This window comes from Myxine glutinosa, chromosome 8 (genome assembly GCF_964187855.1).
Source record: "Myxine glutinosa chromosome 8, kmMyxGlut1.1, whole genome shotgun sequence".
Lineage (NCBI taxonomy): Eukaryota > Metazoa > Chordata > Myxini > Myxiniformes > Myxinidae > Myxine > Myxine glutinosa.
This window is the reverse complement of record NC_136268.1, coordinates 113223117-113238869: the sequence shown is the minus strand read 5'-3', so window position 1 is coordinate 113238869 and position 15753 is coordinate 113223117. Positions and strand designations below refer to the sequence as shown.

General features: G+C 45.6%; 1 protein-coding gene across 8 annotated transcripts in view; it reads right to left on the bottom strand.

Moving 5' to 3' along the window:
- Positions 1–13636, bottom strand: part of LOC137432868 (transcription factor 7-like 2) — a 255878-nt gene extending 242242 nt beyond the window's left edge. For all 8 annotated transcript variants that reach the window (XR_010985589.2, XM_068125134.2, XM_068125133.2 and 5 more), the window contains exons 1-3: positions 13026–13636; positions 12310–12379; positions 11373–11494 (exon numbers count right to left, since the gene is read on the bottom strand). Coding sequence is in view for 7 of the 8 variants with exons in the window: in XM_068125134.2 (XP_067981235.1) it covers positions 11373–11494; positions 12310–12379; positions 13026–13202 (369 nt within the window). In the remaining variant the exon portion in view is untranslated. The remainder of the gene's footprint in view (positions 1–11372; positions 11495–12309; positions 12380–13025) is intronic.
- Positions 13637–15753: the final 2117 nt, after the last annotated feature.

The window sequence follows — 15753 nt, the reverse complement described above, 5'->3', positions numbered from 1 at the left end:
TGACCAGACAACACAGCCAGCGCCGATTGCAGTGGGCCAGAGAGCACCGACAATGGCAGCCAGGACACTGGAATCACGTGATCTTCAGTGACGAGTCTAGATTTCTGGTCTATCGTCAAGATGGCCGCGTCCGAGTGCGCAGACAAGTGCATGAAGCCTACAACGAAGATTGTATAGTGCCAAGAGTCCAAGCTGGAGGTGGTGGGGTGACCGTTTGGGCTGCTTTTCATGCAGGGGGCAAAACTGACCTGGTTGTTCTGAATGGAAACCTGAACCAGTTCAAGTACAGGGCCATTCTGGAAAAAACATTGCTTCCATTTGCTCGTGCAGCCTTTCGAGGAAACTTTGTCTTCCAAGATGACAATGCACGGCCTCATCGTGCTCGCATGATCCAACACTTTCTTGCTGACCGTGGTGTAGAGCATATGGAGTGGCCTGCCATGTCCCCGGATATGAATCCGATAGAGAACTTGTGGGCAGAATTAACGCGTCAAATCGACCACTTGGACCAGCAGCCGACTCTGTGCGTGAATTGCAGCAGGCTATTGTCACTGCATGGCAAGCGATTCCTGTCCAAACCTTGGCAAATCTCGTGAACAGCATGCCTCGACGTGTGCGTGCTCTCCTGAATGCTCGTGGGGGTTACACGAAGTACTGAACTGTAATTTTACTGTCCGTAATCCCAGTCGTAATTTAACTTTTGTTTTTGTTAAAAAAAAATTTGGCTAATGTGCAAAATAAAGAGATACTTCTGGAAAACGTACAGAAGTTTAACACAGTACTGTCCGTGAATTGAGTTCGATATCAGTTTACATCACTTTCAAGGATCTATTTATTTGTTTCGAAATGTCAAATGTGGTTTTTGTTTCTTTTAAAGGTCACATTAACAAACACCAAAAATAATTTCAACATAATTCCAATGAACTTTTGGTTCTAAGACATCTTGAAAAGTAAGTTCACCCCCACAAAAAAAATATTCCATATTAAATGCCAATTCTGTAGATCCCATGGTGTCATTTGCAAACGAACAGTACGTGAGCTATCACTAATGTCCTGAATAAATTACTATTTCTACCCAATACAGCTCCGGTTCTACTTCAGTTCTCTCTGGCCGCTTTGTGAAAGACCTGGGCCAAACTTCTCCTCGGCTGATCCTATAAGAAGTTGGGATTAATTGTGGCCAATAAACACGTGGTGGTACATTATCAATTTAAATATCTGATAAGATTTTTAATTTGCCATTTTTTATGTAGTTTGCCATTTAAAATTAAACCAGTTGATAACATTGCACCTTCATAAGAATGTTATTCACCAAGTCTGGATGAAAACCCCTAAAAAGTTTACAAAATATTAATAAACAAATAAACATAACTAAATAATCTTTTTCCTTTAACCCTAACACTGTAGGGAGGAGAGAGCTTAAGTTTCAGGTCATTCCGGTTAATTGCTACGATATTAGATTTCCATACAACTCTAACAACCATTAAACTACCAGACTCGGTGGCTACGAGAGCATCAGATCTGAGTCTGAGACGTCGGATGTTCAAATATTACCCTGGCCAAATCATACCAAAGACTTTAAAAATGGTGTGTTGCTTCCTTCTTAGAATGGTGTGTCTTAGCAATTCCTTTGGATAGAATGTGGACATATAACCACAAATTGGCAACCATTGTGCGCTGTGCAGGCTTGATGGGCATAATGATCTCTTCTTGCATTGAAATCCCTTGTAAGGAAACTCATTTTGGTTTGACCCACCCTGGAGTTATGAATAAGGGTAGAGTTAGAAAAGATCTCTGATTTGTCAGCAACCTAAACTGGCGTGTAAGAATGTGGTCTGCGCTTCACTAAATGAACAATGTCGCCTCCGAGATGTGACATTGTGTTGATATTACTGAGTAGAGAGTATGACCATAGAGAGCTCCGGACACCTGTGGATTTGGCAATCATTGTGGCAGGTGAGAAAGAAAAAGGGACCAAACTGCGACAGCGATCTTATCTAAGACTCAGTGGTAGTGACTAGTGATACAAAATAGAATCTACCATTGTAGGACCCGATTTTGTCTTGCAATGCCGTGCACTTGCATCTGCTCGCCCACGATGTATATGCTTTCATGTACACGTGCATAATGCATGAATACCACGATCAACGTTCATGCGGAGGGGCCGAGGCCACCACAGAGCGCATCAGGAAAGCTCGTCCGAGAATGAGAAATGTAACTGTGCTTTTTTCAATCGTCAGCATAGTGGGCCCATGGCATTCAAGAACCGGCCGTGCATTCTACGGTAAGTAAAGGAATGGCATTCTGTGCTGTGCGCAAAGACACTTTCATCGCACTCGCCAGCTGCGCACAATCCGTTATGTGAACTGCTCCCCAACATTCTCCTGCTGCAGAAACAGGGTATTATCAAATGCATAATAGCGGCGAAACAAAGCAAAATGGTAATCTCTGCAAAGAAGAAACATGGCGGTTATCATCTTTTGACTGGACTGGGTGGTGAGATGTTTAGAGCATCCGCGCTCAGTTTGGAAGGTCGCCGGTTCTAACCTGACTCTAACTGAATCATAGCAAAGACTCTTCAAATGGGACGTGCTGCCTCCTTTCTGGATGTGGAGCATTTAAAAAGGATGGAGCATGGACAAACATAGGTTGGCAGCCATTGCACAGGCTTGAAGTTCCTAGTAAGGCATTTCATATTAACAAGCCTTACATGAGAAAAATACTTATATTCCTTCATGCTTCATGACTGTAAAATTAATAACTTAACCCTTTGCACAGCTTGTCAAATCGAGTCGAGTAATTAGTGTACGTCCTTCCACCCATTCGTGACCTATTAACATGTAAGCACGGTGTGCCAACACGAATAGCGATCAGCGCCGTGCGCATCCCGGCTCGGTGGTGAAAGACGAGCCACGTAGGCTTGTGGGACGACCGATACATAACACTCTTCCATGACCTTGCCATGGGCCTGCCCCCTGCATTTCTGAGTGGTAGGTAAAGTTGACATGTGCGCCATGATCTCCAGCTCTTGGCTCCCTGACAAGCACCATCTTGGGATGAGGAGACGAGGAAAGGTGCCAAGGCCAACGGTGTATATGCTAAATGTGCGAGCTTCAAAACCACCCTTTCCAAAAAAAAAAAAAAAAGCTTCTCCGGTCTTACCAGAGATGGCCGCGGTACAAGACAGACTCAAGGTTTCCCCTACAAGTGCTGTCAGCTGTACAATGACCCTTAAAGAGTAATATACATTAGATTGGCCTATTTAGTGCTCCCGTGTGAGCACATCATCCATGATGTTGGCTAACCCAAGTTCTTCTTTTACAGCCACAATTACTCCCACATTATTGTGGGGTTGGCTGGGGCTGGGGAAGCTGGCCTAAGTCTTTCACAAGTCTTGGTTCTGATTGCCTGACGTTCAACTAAGGTAAGGGCGCAAATTTGTAATTTGGCCATGGTGCCAACAACAGCTCGCCTATTCTTCGTGAAGGACACCATGGGCTCTTCAATGCCCACCAACTAATGCCAGCAAAATGGAATCCCATTTAACGTCCATCCAATGGACGGCACACACTGATGAATCACCCTGCCTGTGAAACACCGATATGACAGTTTATAGCTGGGCTGAGATTCAAACCCAGGTACACAGCTTAGAATCGAGTGTGGGTACCACTGGGCCATCCTGGAAACTGTAGTTGACTCAGGTTAAATTGTCTACTAATGCCATTGAAATTCATGAGAAAGTTCAGCGATGTCTCCTGGTTGTCCGACATGTAATGTATGTACTAGCTCCTCCGTGGCCCTTAGATTACCCTACAATTGAAACTGATGAACATTTCCACCCAAGTCATTCCTCTGAAGCATGGTATCTACTGCATTGTACAGATTCTGGCCAGGGGACAAATCTTTCAACATCCACAATCGAAGACGGAAACAAGGTTTCACTTGACAAACGTATGAGGCCACCAGCAAAGGTGCGAGAGCCACTATGATCGAATAAGACAACGGGAAGTGACATCGTATGACCCTCGACTTGTTTTCATTACAGTGCTCAGGAAACAATTTTTTGACATCAAATTACGTTTGTTTCAATATCCATTTTCATAATTTTCTGTAGTTACATCCCATCATTTAAATATTAAAATAAAAAACAAGACCAAAGTCTAACAGCGGCGTAGCCGGACTTGTAAAATATTATAAACCACAAACACACACGATTAGCATTTTAAACAGTCGCTAATGCTGATTATAACATTAAACAAAGAAATTTGGAGGAATCCAGACATCCATGAGGTAAGTTTTACTTACAGAACTGAGCGAAGATCTACTGTAATCTATATACCCCACAAGGGTTCGAGGTGTGCTCATTTACCAAGCAGCTAGCTAACGCTTGCCAAGCCAGCCGTTCCTTAACGGTTTTGAATGGCGTGCTTGCTCGAATGCTTAAACCCCTTGGTGATCTCTCCACAAGAAACTTGGTAAATGAACACACCGAATGTTCTTGAGACCCGATCATATATCGACTGTAATCTATATAAGAGGAATGACCTTTCCTGCCGAACTCGAAGTGAGCAGGTGTTTATGCCGTAATGACATCATATACGGAATGACGTAGCATGAAGGCCGGACACAAAACTTCCACTACTTTAATATATATAAGATATATATACATATTTAACCTCCAGTAACGTTGCAATCACTACAAAGGGATTAGTGTTACGATTAGATTTACTATAATAATAACGTTACGTTATTATTATGAAAATTCGATTATTTTTAAAAAACCGAGGTGAATTCCTTACTTCTGCGGTTACACCGCTTCAATCCATCAATTTCCACTCACGACATTGAGATTAAAGTGTTATGGTTATATTTACTACAATATTATTATTATTATGAAAACAATACTACTGAAACGATACCACGGTATTAAGAAACCTGTGTTTAATTTGTCCGAAGCGGAAGGTGAGTCATAATGCCTAAGGCCTATACGTACCACCGTATTATTGTAAGAGCCGTAACGCCAATGTTTTCGATATTTGATGATCATTTTAACAATCGGTTTGTTTGTGTTTCACACTGAATGAAAAACGTAAAAGTACAGCATGGCGATTGTGATATATGACAGGTTCGATATGTTCGGCATGATGAACGGCATATAAATCAAAATGGCGATGCGTGGAGAGTCAGTCGCAGTACCGCAGTAATGACATCAAACGTAATCACATCACCCTGTCATGTGACCAGGTCCTCAGCTCTGATTGGTATACGTTTGAGGGGACATACATACATACATACATACATAAATACATACATACAGACGGACAAACTGTTCCAGACGGCTCTGCCCGATGGGCTATGCCGTAATAATAAGCGTGATGGCCGTGAGCAGCTCAGTTGGTTGAACAGCTAAAGCCTTACTGCTCCACAAAACATGGCTTCCATTTCCATGGTTGTTCTTTGCATGGTTACGTCGTCCCATCGTAAAGATGCCAGGATAGTGTTCACAAGAAGATACCTTTGGACCCGTACAACGGTCAAATTCTACAAACCCAGGTTCACATTTACTTGAGGATCACAGCATTTGAAGTACAAATGATGAACCTTCAATGGAAGCTTTGAGTTTATATTCAATGGCATTCGATTAATATTTTCAAAATGGCGATTCTTAGCAAATCATCCAAACAAATCATCAAGTGCATAACAAAGGAGATGTAAAGCGCTGAGAGGGCCAGGCTTCCCTCATGTCCACACCAATGGACTGCGTGGCGTGCGGAAAGGCGTTTGGAGTTTGGACAGAAGTTGCCACAATAAAGTATAAACAGGTAAACTAACATGGCCGCTCTCTTTCTCCGTGTCAGAGATAAATGAAGGTTTATGGCTGAGGTGAGCTTTGTGGAACTTTGCATAAGTTGTCTCTTGGTAAATGTCATGAGGTAAGAATCGCAATGTTTAGGTCCCCTTCCTGCAGATTCCCCACAATTGTCATAAAGACTCGATCATAAAAGCTGCATCTTAACTCTCCATGGCAAAGTAAACAGAGGTAAATACACAACATAAAGGGTACAAGTTCAAAACCGTGACGTCAGCATAGTGGGACCACACATGTGACATACTTCGACGCATGTTGAGCATGTCCATGGGGCCTGTCAATCTGAGTCCATTTACACTTTGTTCTGCAGAAAGCATATCCTTTCCTGCTGTACGTCAAATAGACCTTTGACCTGCACAGTTATTTTTTGTGACCATGAAAACTTATGAACAAAAGCTGGAAGGGGGTTAGGAGAGGGTGGATAATATGGGGTGGGTGGATAAGAACTAGGGGTGGATAAGGAAGAGGGGGATAAGGACTTGGGGTGGATAAAGACTGGGGGTGAATGAGGACTTGGAGTGAATAAGGACTTGGGGTGAATAAGGACTTGGGGTGAATAAGGACTTGGGGTGAATAAGGACTTGGTGGTCAATAAGGACTTGGGGGTCAATAAGGACTTGGGAGTGAATAAGGACTTGGGAGTGAATAAGGACTTGGGGTGGATAAGGATGGGGGTGCATAAGGACTGGGAGTGAAGAAGGGCTGGGAGTGGATAAGAACTGGGGGTGGATAAGAACTGGGGGTGGATAAGGACGGGGTGCATAAGCACTGGGGGTGAATAAGGACTGGGAGTGGATAAGAACTGGGGGTGGTTTAGGACTGGGGTGGATGAGGATGGGGTGCATAAGCACTGGGGGTGAATAAGGACTGGGGTGGATAAGATTTGGGTGTGGATAAGATCTGGGGGTGGTTGAAGACAGGTGCATAAGCACTGGGGCCGGACAGAAGGGAATGGGTAAGCACTGGGAGTGGACAGAAATGGGTGGATAAGGAGACAATAAAGAGAAAAAGTGAGACAAGAGAAAGGAAGAAAAAAGGGGAGACAAGAGAAAGGAGGGTGGGGATGGGGGGGATTTGGAGGGTGGAAGGAGAGGGATTGGGGAGAGGAGGGGAAATACTGCCATTTTACATTTTTATACAACTTTATTGCTGCCATATCCAAATGATTTCTCCACCATAGATGTTCTGACAACCTCTAACATCAAATCGAGCTTCCATAAACAGCTTGCATGTAAGATTTTAAGTCGTGCCATCAATATAGTCCAGAACACAAGGCCGAAAACATGTTCGAACCTTGAAACAGTACAACTGTTCCATGAAGGGGCTAGGGAACACTGACAATCTCGTGAATGTGCTCCTCGGAGGATCCATTACTAAAGATCTGATGTACACATGTGAGCAGCATCCGCCAACACACAGACAAAGGTGGAGCTTACTTGGTGTACCCAAGTGTATCCCCAAGGCCTGCGTAATCAGAGAGGCCCAGGCAAAGCATATTCATCTGTGCTGTACTTTTACTCCGTTCTACCTCGACTCCCCCCCCCCAACCCCCCCCCCCGCCCCCCCCGCCCCCTCTAAATGTGACACATGCAACGAGTCATGCTTGCAGATCAAAGTCTACATTGCATTTTCTGCCTGTGACAGTCGACCACTCTGGGTTTGATAAGGCACTCATTAGAGGGCAGAGTGCAGAACCAATGGCACTGTGGAACGACTAAGCGAGGCGGCCATACGAGCAGGACAATGAAATGCGTGATTCCATTAACCATCAAAACTAAGTCAGGTAGGATGTTGTTAACTCTTCTTGTATTGCATGGAAAAGTACATTTAAGGTAGAGGCACAACCACCTGGCCAACACAGAAACAAATCTATTCCCATTTCTCTCACATTTTACTCAATTTCTCAAGTTAATATATGATCTCATCTTCACTCTTCACCCCTGTATTTTTCTCGTTACGTCTCTACTTCTTCCAAAAGCTCCTCACTATCACCCCCACCACACCCGACCTCAATCCATCTACTTTTTGTGTTCAACCAGTGCTGCCAAATTCCACAGGCCAGAAAGCCGTGTTTGAACATGCCAGCTGCCTCTGCACCTCGAAAGCGTAATGCAGCCACCGACTTGCCTCTGCCACCTCAATTCCTGGCGATGCAACTGCCTGGAGAGTGAAAAGACAAATTGGTGAATGGGTATAGGGGGTGCCTGGCCATGAGAAGAATGCAGACAGAGTGTGGCCACTAGAAGAATGCAGAGAGTGTTGCCTTAATATGCTTGTGCCTACACAATCATCTGACGCAGCCCAAAGTACGTTTGAGGCTCGTGTAGGGTGTGTAAGGCCTGAAAAGCCAGTTTAGCAAGAGTCCTGCTGAGTTACATGTGAGGAACTATAACCGAATGGGGAATAGCACCGTCTGGCAAAAGCAACACGCACACAACCAAAGCTTAGAACACAGAACCACCTGCTTGTCACCTAAGCGGCATTTACGCACATGGAAGGCCATGTGTACAAGGGGGCAATGGGAAAATGCTTCAAGACATCTGGAACCCAGCAGGCGTTTGTTGGCCGCTCGGCATCAACGGTCCTACCACATTTTCTAGTGCCTGCTTTTTTGTGAACATTTCAACGACCATCCAGGAGCCCATTGTCCATCGTGCAAGATGGCGGATGAATTATATAGAGGCGACCCCAACAACCTTACATAGTCAACTGATTCTGTTGTCATTTTTAACAGATGTGGGTTCTCGGAAGAACGAGACACATGGAGAGCCAACTTGATCCATCACCCAATGTTGTGTCCCCATCCCATTTCCTTCATATATATATATATATATATATATAATATATACATATATATATATATATATATATATATATATATATATATATATATATATATATATATAATTATATATATATATATATATATCCGTAATTTGGTCCATATATATATATATATACAGGCAGATGGGACTTGTGTATATTTTGATAGGACTTCAGCATAGGTAGAATCTACATCTGAACAGGTCCAAAATGAGCTTGCTATGACTATTGAGTCAAGACATATCACATGCCTGTTCCTTTTCAGTCTCGGCCCATTCTCATTGGTCCCACTCATTGCTTATTGATTGCTCTTTCATTGCATCGCTTAGTCTTACACACATTCACCTTTATTCACACCCTATCAACAATATAACCAGGATAAAGACAGCCAAAAGACATTCGTATGGCATGCTGGCGTCAGCTCCCTGTGCAGTCTGTAGACAAGAGTGGACACAAAGGCAGCTCGCAGGCAGCCGAGCCGCAAACACATACCTCTGCTATCTGCCTCTTAAAACATGACACGGCAGTTGTTTTGTCTTCTTTCGTGTGCAGAGCAAAGAGACCGGGGGAGTAGAAGCGAGTTTCAGAACGAGAATGTCAACACCAAATATTTTCCACGGCAAGCATGGGCAGGGTGGATTTGCTTCCAAGCGGAAGGGTGAGACTGGCAAAAACATGGAGATGTTGCATTCTGGAAAGGCCCGGAGGAGTCTGCGTCCCGGACGAACTGCAATGCGCATTATGCGGCATGCGATACTTTCGGAGACCAGTATCTACCATCTCATCCTCCACAATCATCTTGCAAAAAGCAGTCGTTCCTTTAAAGCACGGTTAAGTGTATTTTCCACATCTTCATCTTTTTATTCTTCCAAAGAAGTTATTGATATAAAGGGAAAAGGTGTTATGGAAAGGAAGAGTCTGTCTGCATTGGGGCCTTGGCACATAAACCGGTGCGACGTCCAAAAAGGAAAGCATCTTTAGCTTGCCCTGCTTTTCAAGGAGATAAACGCAACGTATCTTTACATTATGTAACTGGGGCTTACTGTATGATACTTCAAAGTGAAGATGTGGCAGCGATTACGCAAGCTCTTAACCACCAGCCTCCTCGAGCTACAATAACGTGTGAGGTCATAAGCTTTATTAGCAGAAGGAAGAGTCAGCAACTGGGCAGCCAATTGCAAATGCCCAGGTGCATTCTGAGAATATAATCACAGGTCCTTCAAACATCCCTCAACAAATGCAACTGATGCAGAGCTTCAATCACGATATAAAATAAGTGAAAATATATAAATAAAAACTTCAATAACTTGAGAAAGTTTCACTTTTTCAACATCACATATTGAACTCATTCCACAGGCGAGATTAATCGTCTGTGGAGGGAGAGCTGTCAGTTGATAACCGCACAAATAGCATCGCCAACTTTGAAGACATATGATAACATTGAGGAAAGACAGCTCGCATGAAAAAAAAAAAGACACCATTTCAACAGCTCAACAACACAGGTTGCAATCCTATACAGGCCTAGTGGTGAAATGCACCATGCCCCCCCCCCCTTTCCCACCATCCTCCATCTCTCCCAAATAATATCATTCCTTGAGAGATCCTCGGTTAGACGAATTAACCTGAGGAGGTCCTGCTCTGTGATGCAAGGAGTTCCAGGATACGAATCCATCTCCGACGTTGACCACCCAAAGAGTTCATTATTAGGACAATGCTGGCTTTGACTCCACAAATCCTCAACAACGATGTGCAATTGATTCCGACGAGATGATTTGAACCATATGCCAGAGAAACAATACAACTGTGACGTCCGTATAAATTATTAGAATGCAATTGCTCAGCAGTTAACTTGTTTTGGCTGCGATATTGACGGCATTGAATAAACCGTGCCACGAACAACCCACTAGTCTTCATTTTCAAGCTCTGCACCCCATTCTTTTTCAAATCAAAAGCAAAGCAAATCTCAATGGCAGAACGCTCGCCTCGGAACATTCTTGGTGAAACCAGATCCAACAGGAATCACCAGCTGGTTTTGCAGTGGCCGGAGGCGCCACACTATGGAGCGTGCCGTCTTTTTGAAGGGGACGTTAAGCTGGCTGTCCACTACAGTGCGGTCGTTAAAAGATCTTGGGCCACCCATTGCGATATTAGCAGGTCGTGCTGGTATTATGGCCAAATACACCCAAATCCATTGGAGGCGTGACCCTCTGCTCTATTTGGGACCTTTTGATGGTGCGGAACCCACGTTCTTGCAGCGAAAGATCAAATCGGATGCAAGTCGCGCATCACACACAGGATGCATCAAGTGGTATCATGTCTTGTCATAATGATCTTAGCCTAACCCACTATACGCCGACACAAACCCAGAAACACCCCAAGGGCGTACAGTGTTAATAGAAAGGAGAGTGGGAGTGCCGTCCTTGTGCATTTCAAGCCGTACAACAGAAGAGTGGGTTAAAAGGCACTATACTCTCATCATGGACCACCTGAGGTCTACATCATACAGGGAGTCAGCTTATGGCTAATACAATAAAATCCACTTGAATTCATCATGTGTGAGAAAGGAAGCTTCTAAAACTTTCTATTCCATATAAAGGACCACTTCTTACACGTTGCACAGAGAGCTTTGAAGCCATTTTTGGAGTCACATGAGCACAGCGCATAAAAACTGTCGGCTTACCGTACGTGTGTGCGGAGAGAGCGGGCTGTGGGACAAGTATGGTGCTGTGAGGTCTGGAAGAACAAGGAATGGGTAGCCAGAATAGATGTGCCCTTTGGGTAGGCCTCCCTCCATCTTGATACCTGTGGAGCACAAGATCAAAGGTTAGAGATGAAATTAGCGTTGCGATTAGCTCAGGCGGGCAGCGATCAGAAGACATCTTAAACATAGACGTGGATGATAGAGGAGCGAGGAGATAGAGGAGCCATTTATTTATTACGTATGCGTAGGGGTAGCGGGAAAATGAGAAAGGGGAGAGAGGCCGGGGTGATAGGAAAAAGTGAAGGTAGGGGAGTGTGAAAGGAATGGAGATTGATGGAAAAGGAGGTTTTTGAGAAAAGATATGATAGAGGTGAAGCAAAGGACAGGACAGGTATGGAGCATCCATGGAGGGTATAGGGATAGAGGGTGGAGGGAGGTTAAAATCCAATAATAACTCAGCAAAGAACAATTAATAAAGAAGATTACAATAATAACAATGAAATGCAGCAAAAACAGCTCCAATTTTCTTTAAAATTCGCAATCATTCGTAAGTGAAGGTTTAGATGTGTGTCACATGTGTGTTTTGGGTTATGCAATATGCATACATTAAAAATGATCAAAAGTGATGTAGTTGGCCATCTCCATGGTGTCGTCATGGAAACAAAGCATCCATATCTAGTAGAATCTTTGTTGTTTTTCCTCCATGAATTGTGCTTGGAGAAAGCATAGTTCGGTTGTTAAAAGTTTCATCATTTTCAACTAACTTCAGTTAATGGGATCGCAGATCCTATATACGAGCATGTATGGTGTGTGTGGGTGGGTGTGTACCCACACACTATGCCAGTGACGTCACACTGTGCCATCCACAACTGCTCTGGGTGGGTGACCATGGTAGCTGGAATGGAGTAGTTCTCACCTTGGTCTGGCTGCTCCTTGGGATTCTCCCTGGTGTAGTGCTCAGCCTGCCTGGTTCGTGTTGGTCCCACCTGTGGACCGGCAGCACCACTTACAAAATAACAACCACATGTGGGTCTCGCACGTCAAGCACACACCGGTCTCTCATGCTGGGCAACATTTGGAGTGGGGCTCGTTCTGGCACCATTTTGGGGTGGGGTGCAAGGAACCCATATGTTGGGCACCATTTGGCAGGGGGTGGGGGCATCGTTTATAAGGGGGGGGGGTGGGGAGATGACTCATGCTGGCCCTCATTTTAGGGTTTCCACCAGAAAATATTTGTTTTCCTTTCACTTCATGCAATGCATCCTCAGATGAAGGAAGTTTGTAATAAATGAGTGAAGTTTGAAGACAGTTTAATGGACCTGCACCTCCCAAACTTTCGTGGACACAAACTTTATCCCAAAAAACTCCATGATTCCTACAATCATCATCTGTGAGTTCAATCTACACTCCAGTTTCACACAAAGTGCTTTATCTCCCTCCACGACCCCCAAGACTACCCTCATATATCCACTGCCTCCCCTCTCCCCCTTAACCCCCCACCCCGCCCCCCCAACCCCCCAAGATGGATCTAGGAATATAAATCAGAATGACAAACGAAACTCCGAAATCAAAGATTGCAGGTATCGTTTGACACCGTTTGCATGACACACAGGTTGCGAACGAGCACGGTACCTGTCTGGCAGGCTCTTCCTCCGACTCGTTAACCAGCGATGACTTCAGGTCGTCCAGGTCCCTCTCGGTGGCCGCCCGGCCGGCAGGTCTCTCCTCCTGCTCACCCTCGTCCTTAAACGCGATCATTTCATCATTGGCGCCCAGATCGTCGGGCCCAGAGCCGGGGAGCTGCGGCATCCTGGGTAAGGGAAGCGGGACCGGTTGCACCCGGGGTCTGGGTCGGTGGTGGGATCGCGGGGAGCTAGCGTCGCGGATAGGATAGGGTCGCGGGGAGGTCCGTGCCCTCGGCGCGTCTCCTTCTCGGCCCGTGCTGTGGCCGGGGCGGCCTAGGCGCGTAGCGAGCGGGCGATCGGCGCGCAGGAGCGCCGTACCTGGGCCGTGCGGGAGGGCTGTGCGGAGCACGAAGCAGCGACATCAAAGAAGCGCCGTGCTCTGATTGACAGGCACCGCGGCAGCAGGGAGGGGATTGTTTGGTCGGGAGGCGGCTACGGGACCGAAAGGGGGCCGGACCGGGGCCGAGCGAACGCACGTGATGGCATCGGCTCACCTGGCCGAAGGTTGTCTCCACGACCCTCCAAACTCCTCGGCTCACGTTTACCGTGCGCTCTTGCGATGGCACTCGTCCACAAGTAGAACTTTCCCCCTTTATCATTAGGATTTTAAACCCTATAGTGTGCATGCCCCTCCCACTCGGCGCGACGCACAACTTTAACGGCGAACGTTCGCGGCCGGACGCGCACGGTTCCCTTTCATTGTATTCCCCTCGTCTGGCCCTTGCTTATGGGCCAGGCTGCCAGGTCGTGCCCCGCAATAGCTGCCGAAACAAGACCCCAGTGCGCTCGGGTCCCGCCGTGATGTCCCGTCCGTACCGCTTATTGAGCTCGCAGGGCACAGCACGCAGGCTGCATTGGGAGTGCGTTATGAGTGGAAGTCACATTTTGAGTGTGGAATTGTCACGTTTTGAGTGCGGAATGGTCACGTTTTGAGTGCGGAATGGTCACGTTTTGAGTATGGTAATGGTCACGTTGTGAGTGCAGAATGGTGATGATTTGAGAATGGTAATAGACAGGTTTTGAGTGTGGAATGATCACGTTTTGAGAGTGATCAACCACATTTTGGGTTTGGTCTCAATGGTCACGTCTTGACTTTTGAGTGTGGAATGGTCACCTTTTGAGTGCAGAATGGTCACGTTTTGAGTGTAGAATTGTCACGATTTGAGGGCAGAATTGTCACGACTTGAGTGTGGTTGGCCACGTTTTTAGTACTTAGCCACATGTTGCATGTGGTATAAATGGTCACGTATTGAGTGTGGTTGGTTACGTTTCGAGTGTGAAATGGTCACGTTTTGACTGCGGAATGATCACGTTTTGAGTGTGGAATGGTCACGTTTTGAGTATGGAATGGTCACGTTTTGAGTGTGGAATGGTCACATTTTGAGTGTGGAATGGTCACGTTTTGAGTGTGGAATGGTCATGTTTTGAGTATGGTAATGGTCACGTTGTGATTGCAGAATGCTGATGTTTTGAGAATGGTAATAGACAGGTTTTGAGTGTGGAATGATCACGTTTTGAGTGTGGATTGGTCACGTTTTGAATATGGAATGGTCACGTTTTGAGTGTGGAATTGTCACGTTTTTAGTGTGGAATGGTCATGTTTTGAGTATGGTAATGGTCACGTTGTGATTGCAGAATGGTGATGTTTTGAGAATGGTAATACACAGGTTTTGAGTGCAGAATGGTCACGTTTTGAGTGTAGAATTGTCACGATTTGAGGGAAGAATTGTCACGACGTGAGTGTGTTTGTCCACGTTTTTAGTACTTAGCCACATGTTGCATGTGGTATAAATGGTCACGTATTGAGTGTGGTTGGTTACGTTTCGAGTGTGAAATGGACACGTTTTGACTGCGGAATGATCACGTTTTGAGTGTGGAATACATCACGTTTTGAGTGTGTTTGGGGCATTAGGCACTCTCATCTGGACATGCTGCTTCTGCTGTCTCAACAATGGATGGAGGCCCTCAATGCCAAATAGGAAATCAGAGCTGTCTCCCTTGACATATCACGTGCCTTCGATACGGTCTGGCACCCAGCTCTGCTCACCAAACTCTCCTCCTATGGTATCCATGGAAATCTCCATGCATGGCTTGCGGACTTCCTCTCTGGTCGTAGTCAACGTGTGGCCCTGAATGGATTTCTCTCATCTCCCCTTCCTGTTCAGGCTGGAGTTCCCCAAGGCAGTGTTTTGGGCCCTGTGCTTTTTTGGTCTTCATCAATGATCTCTCCAACTCTCTGCAAAATCCTCTCCATCTCTTTGCTGATGACTCCACTCTCTGTCACTCCATATCTCAACCCTCAGATCGGCAGTCTGCAGCCTCCACACTCTCTGTGGACCTGGACAAAATCACAGACAGGTCAAACAAGTGGAACACGTCTTTCAATCCTGACAAATCTCACACTCTTACTATGTCTCTCCGAAAAGACCGACTGGAAAACCCTCCCATCTTCTTTCTCAACAATCCTCTCCAAGAAGTTCTGTCACTCAAGCTTTTGGATCTCACTATCTGCCATGATCTTTCCTGGGAAATCCACATTTCCAAGCTGGCCTCCAAAGCTAGTCGCCATCCTCCATCGTGCGAAGTCCTTCCTTGGCACACCTGAGCTACTCACCACATACAAGGCTTTCATCTGCAGCTAAATGGAATACTGTTCCCCCCTCTGGGCCAGTGCT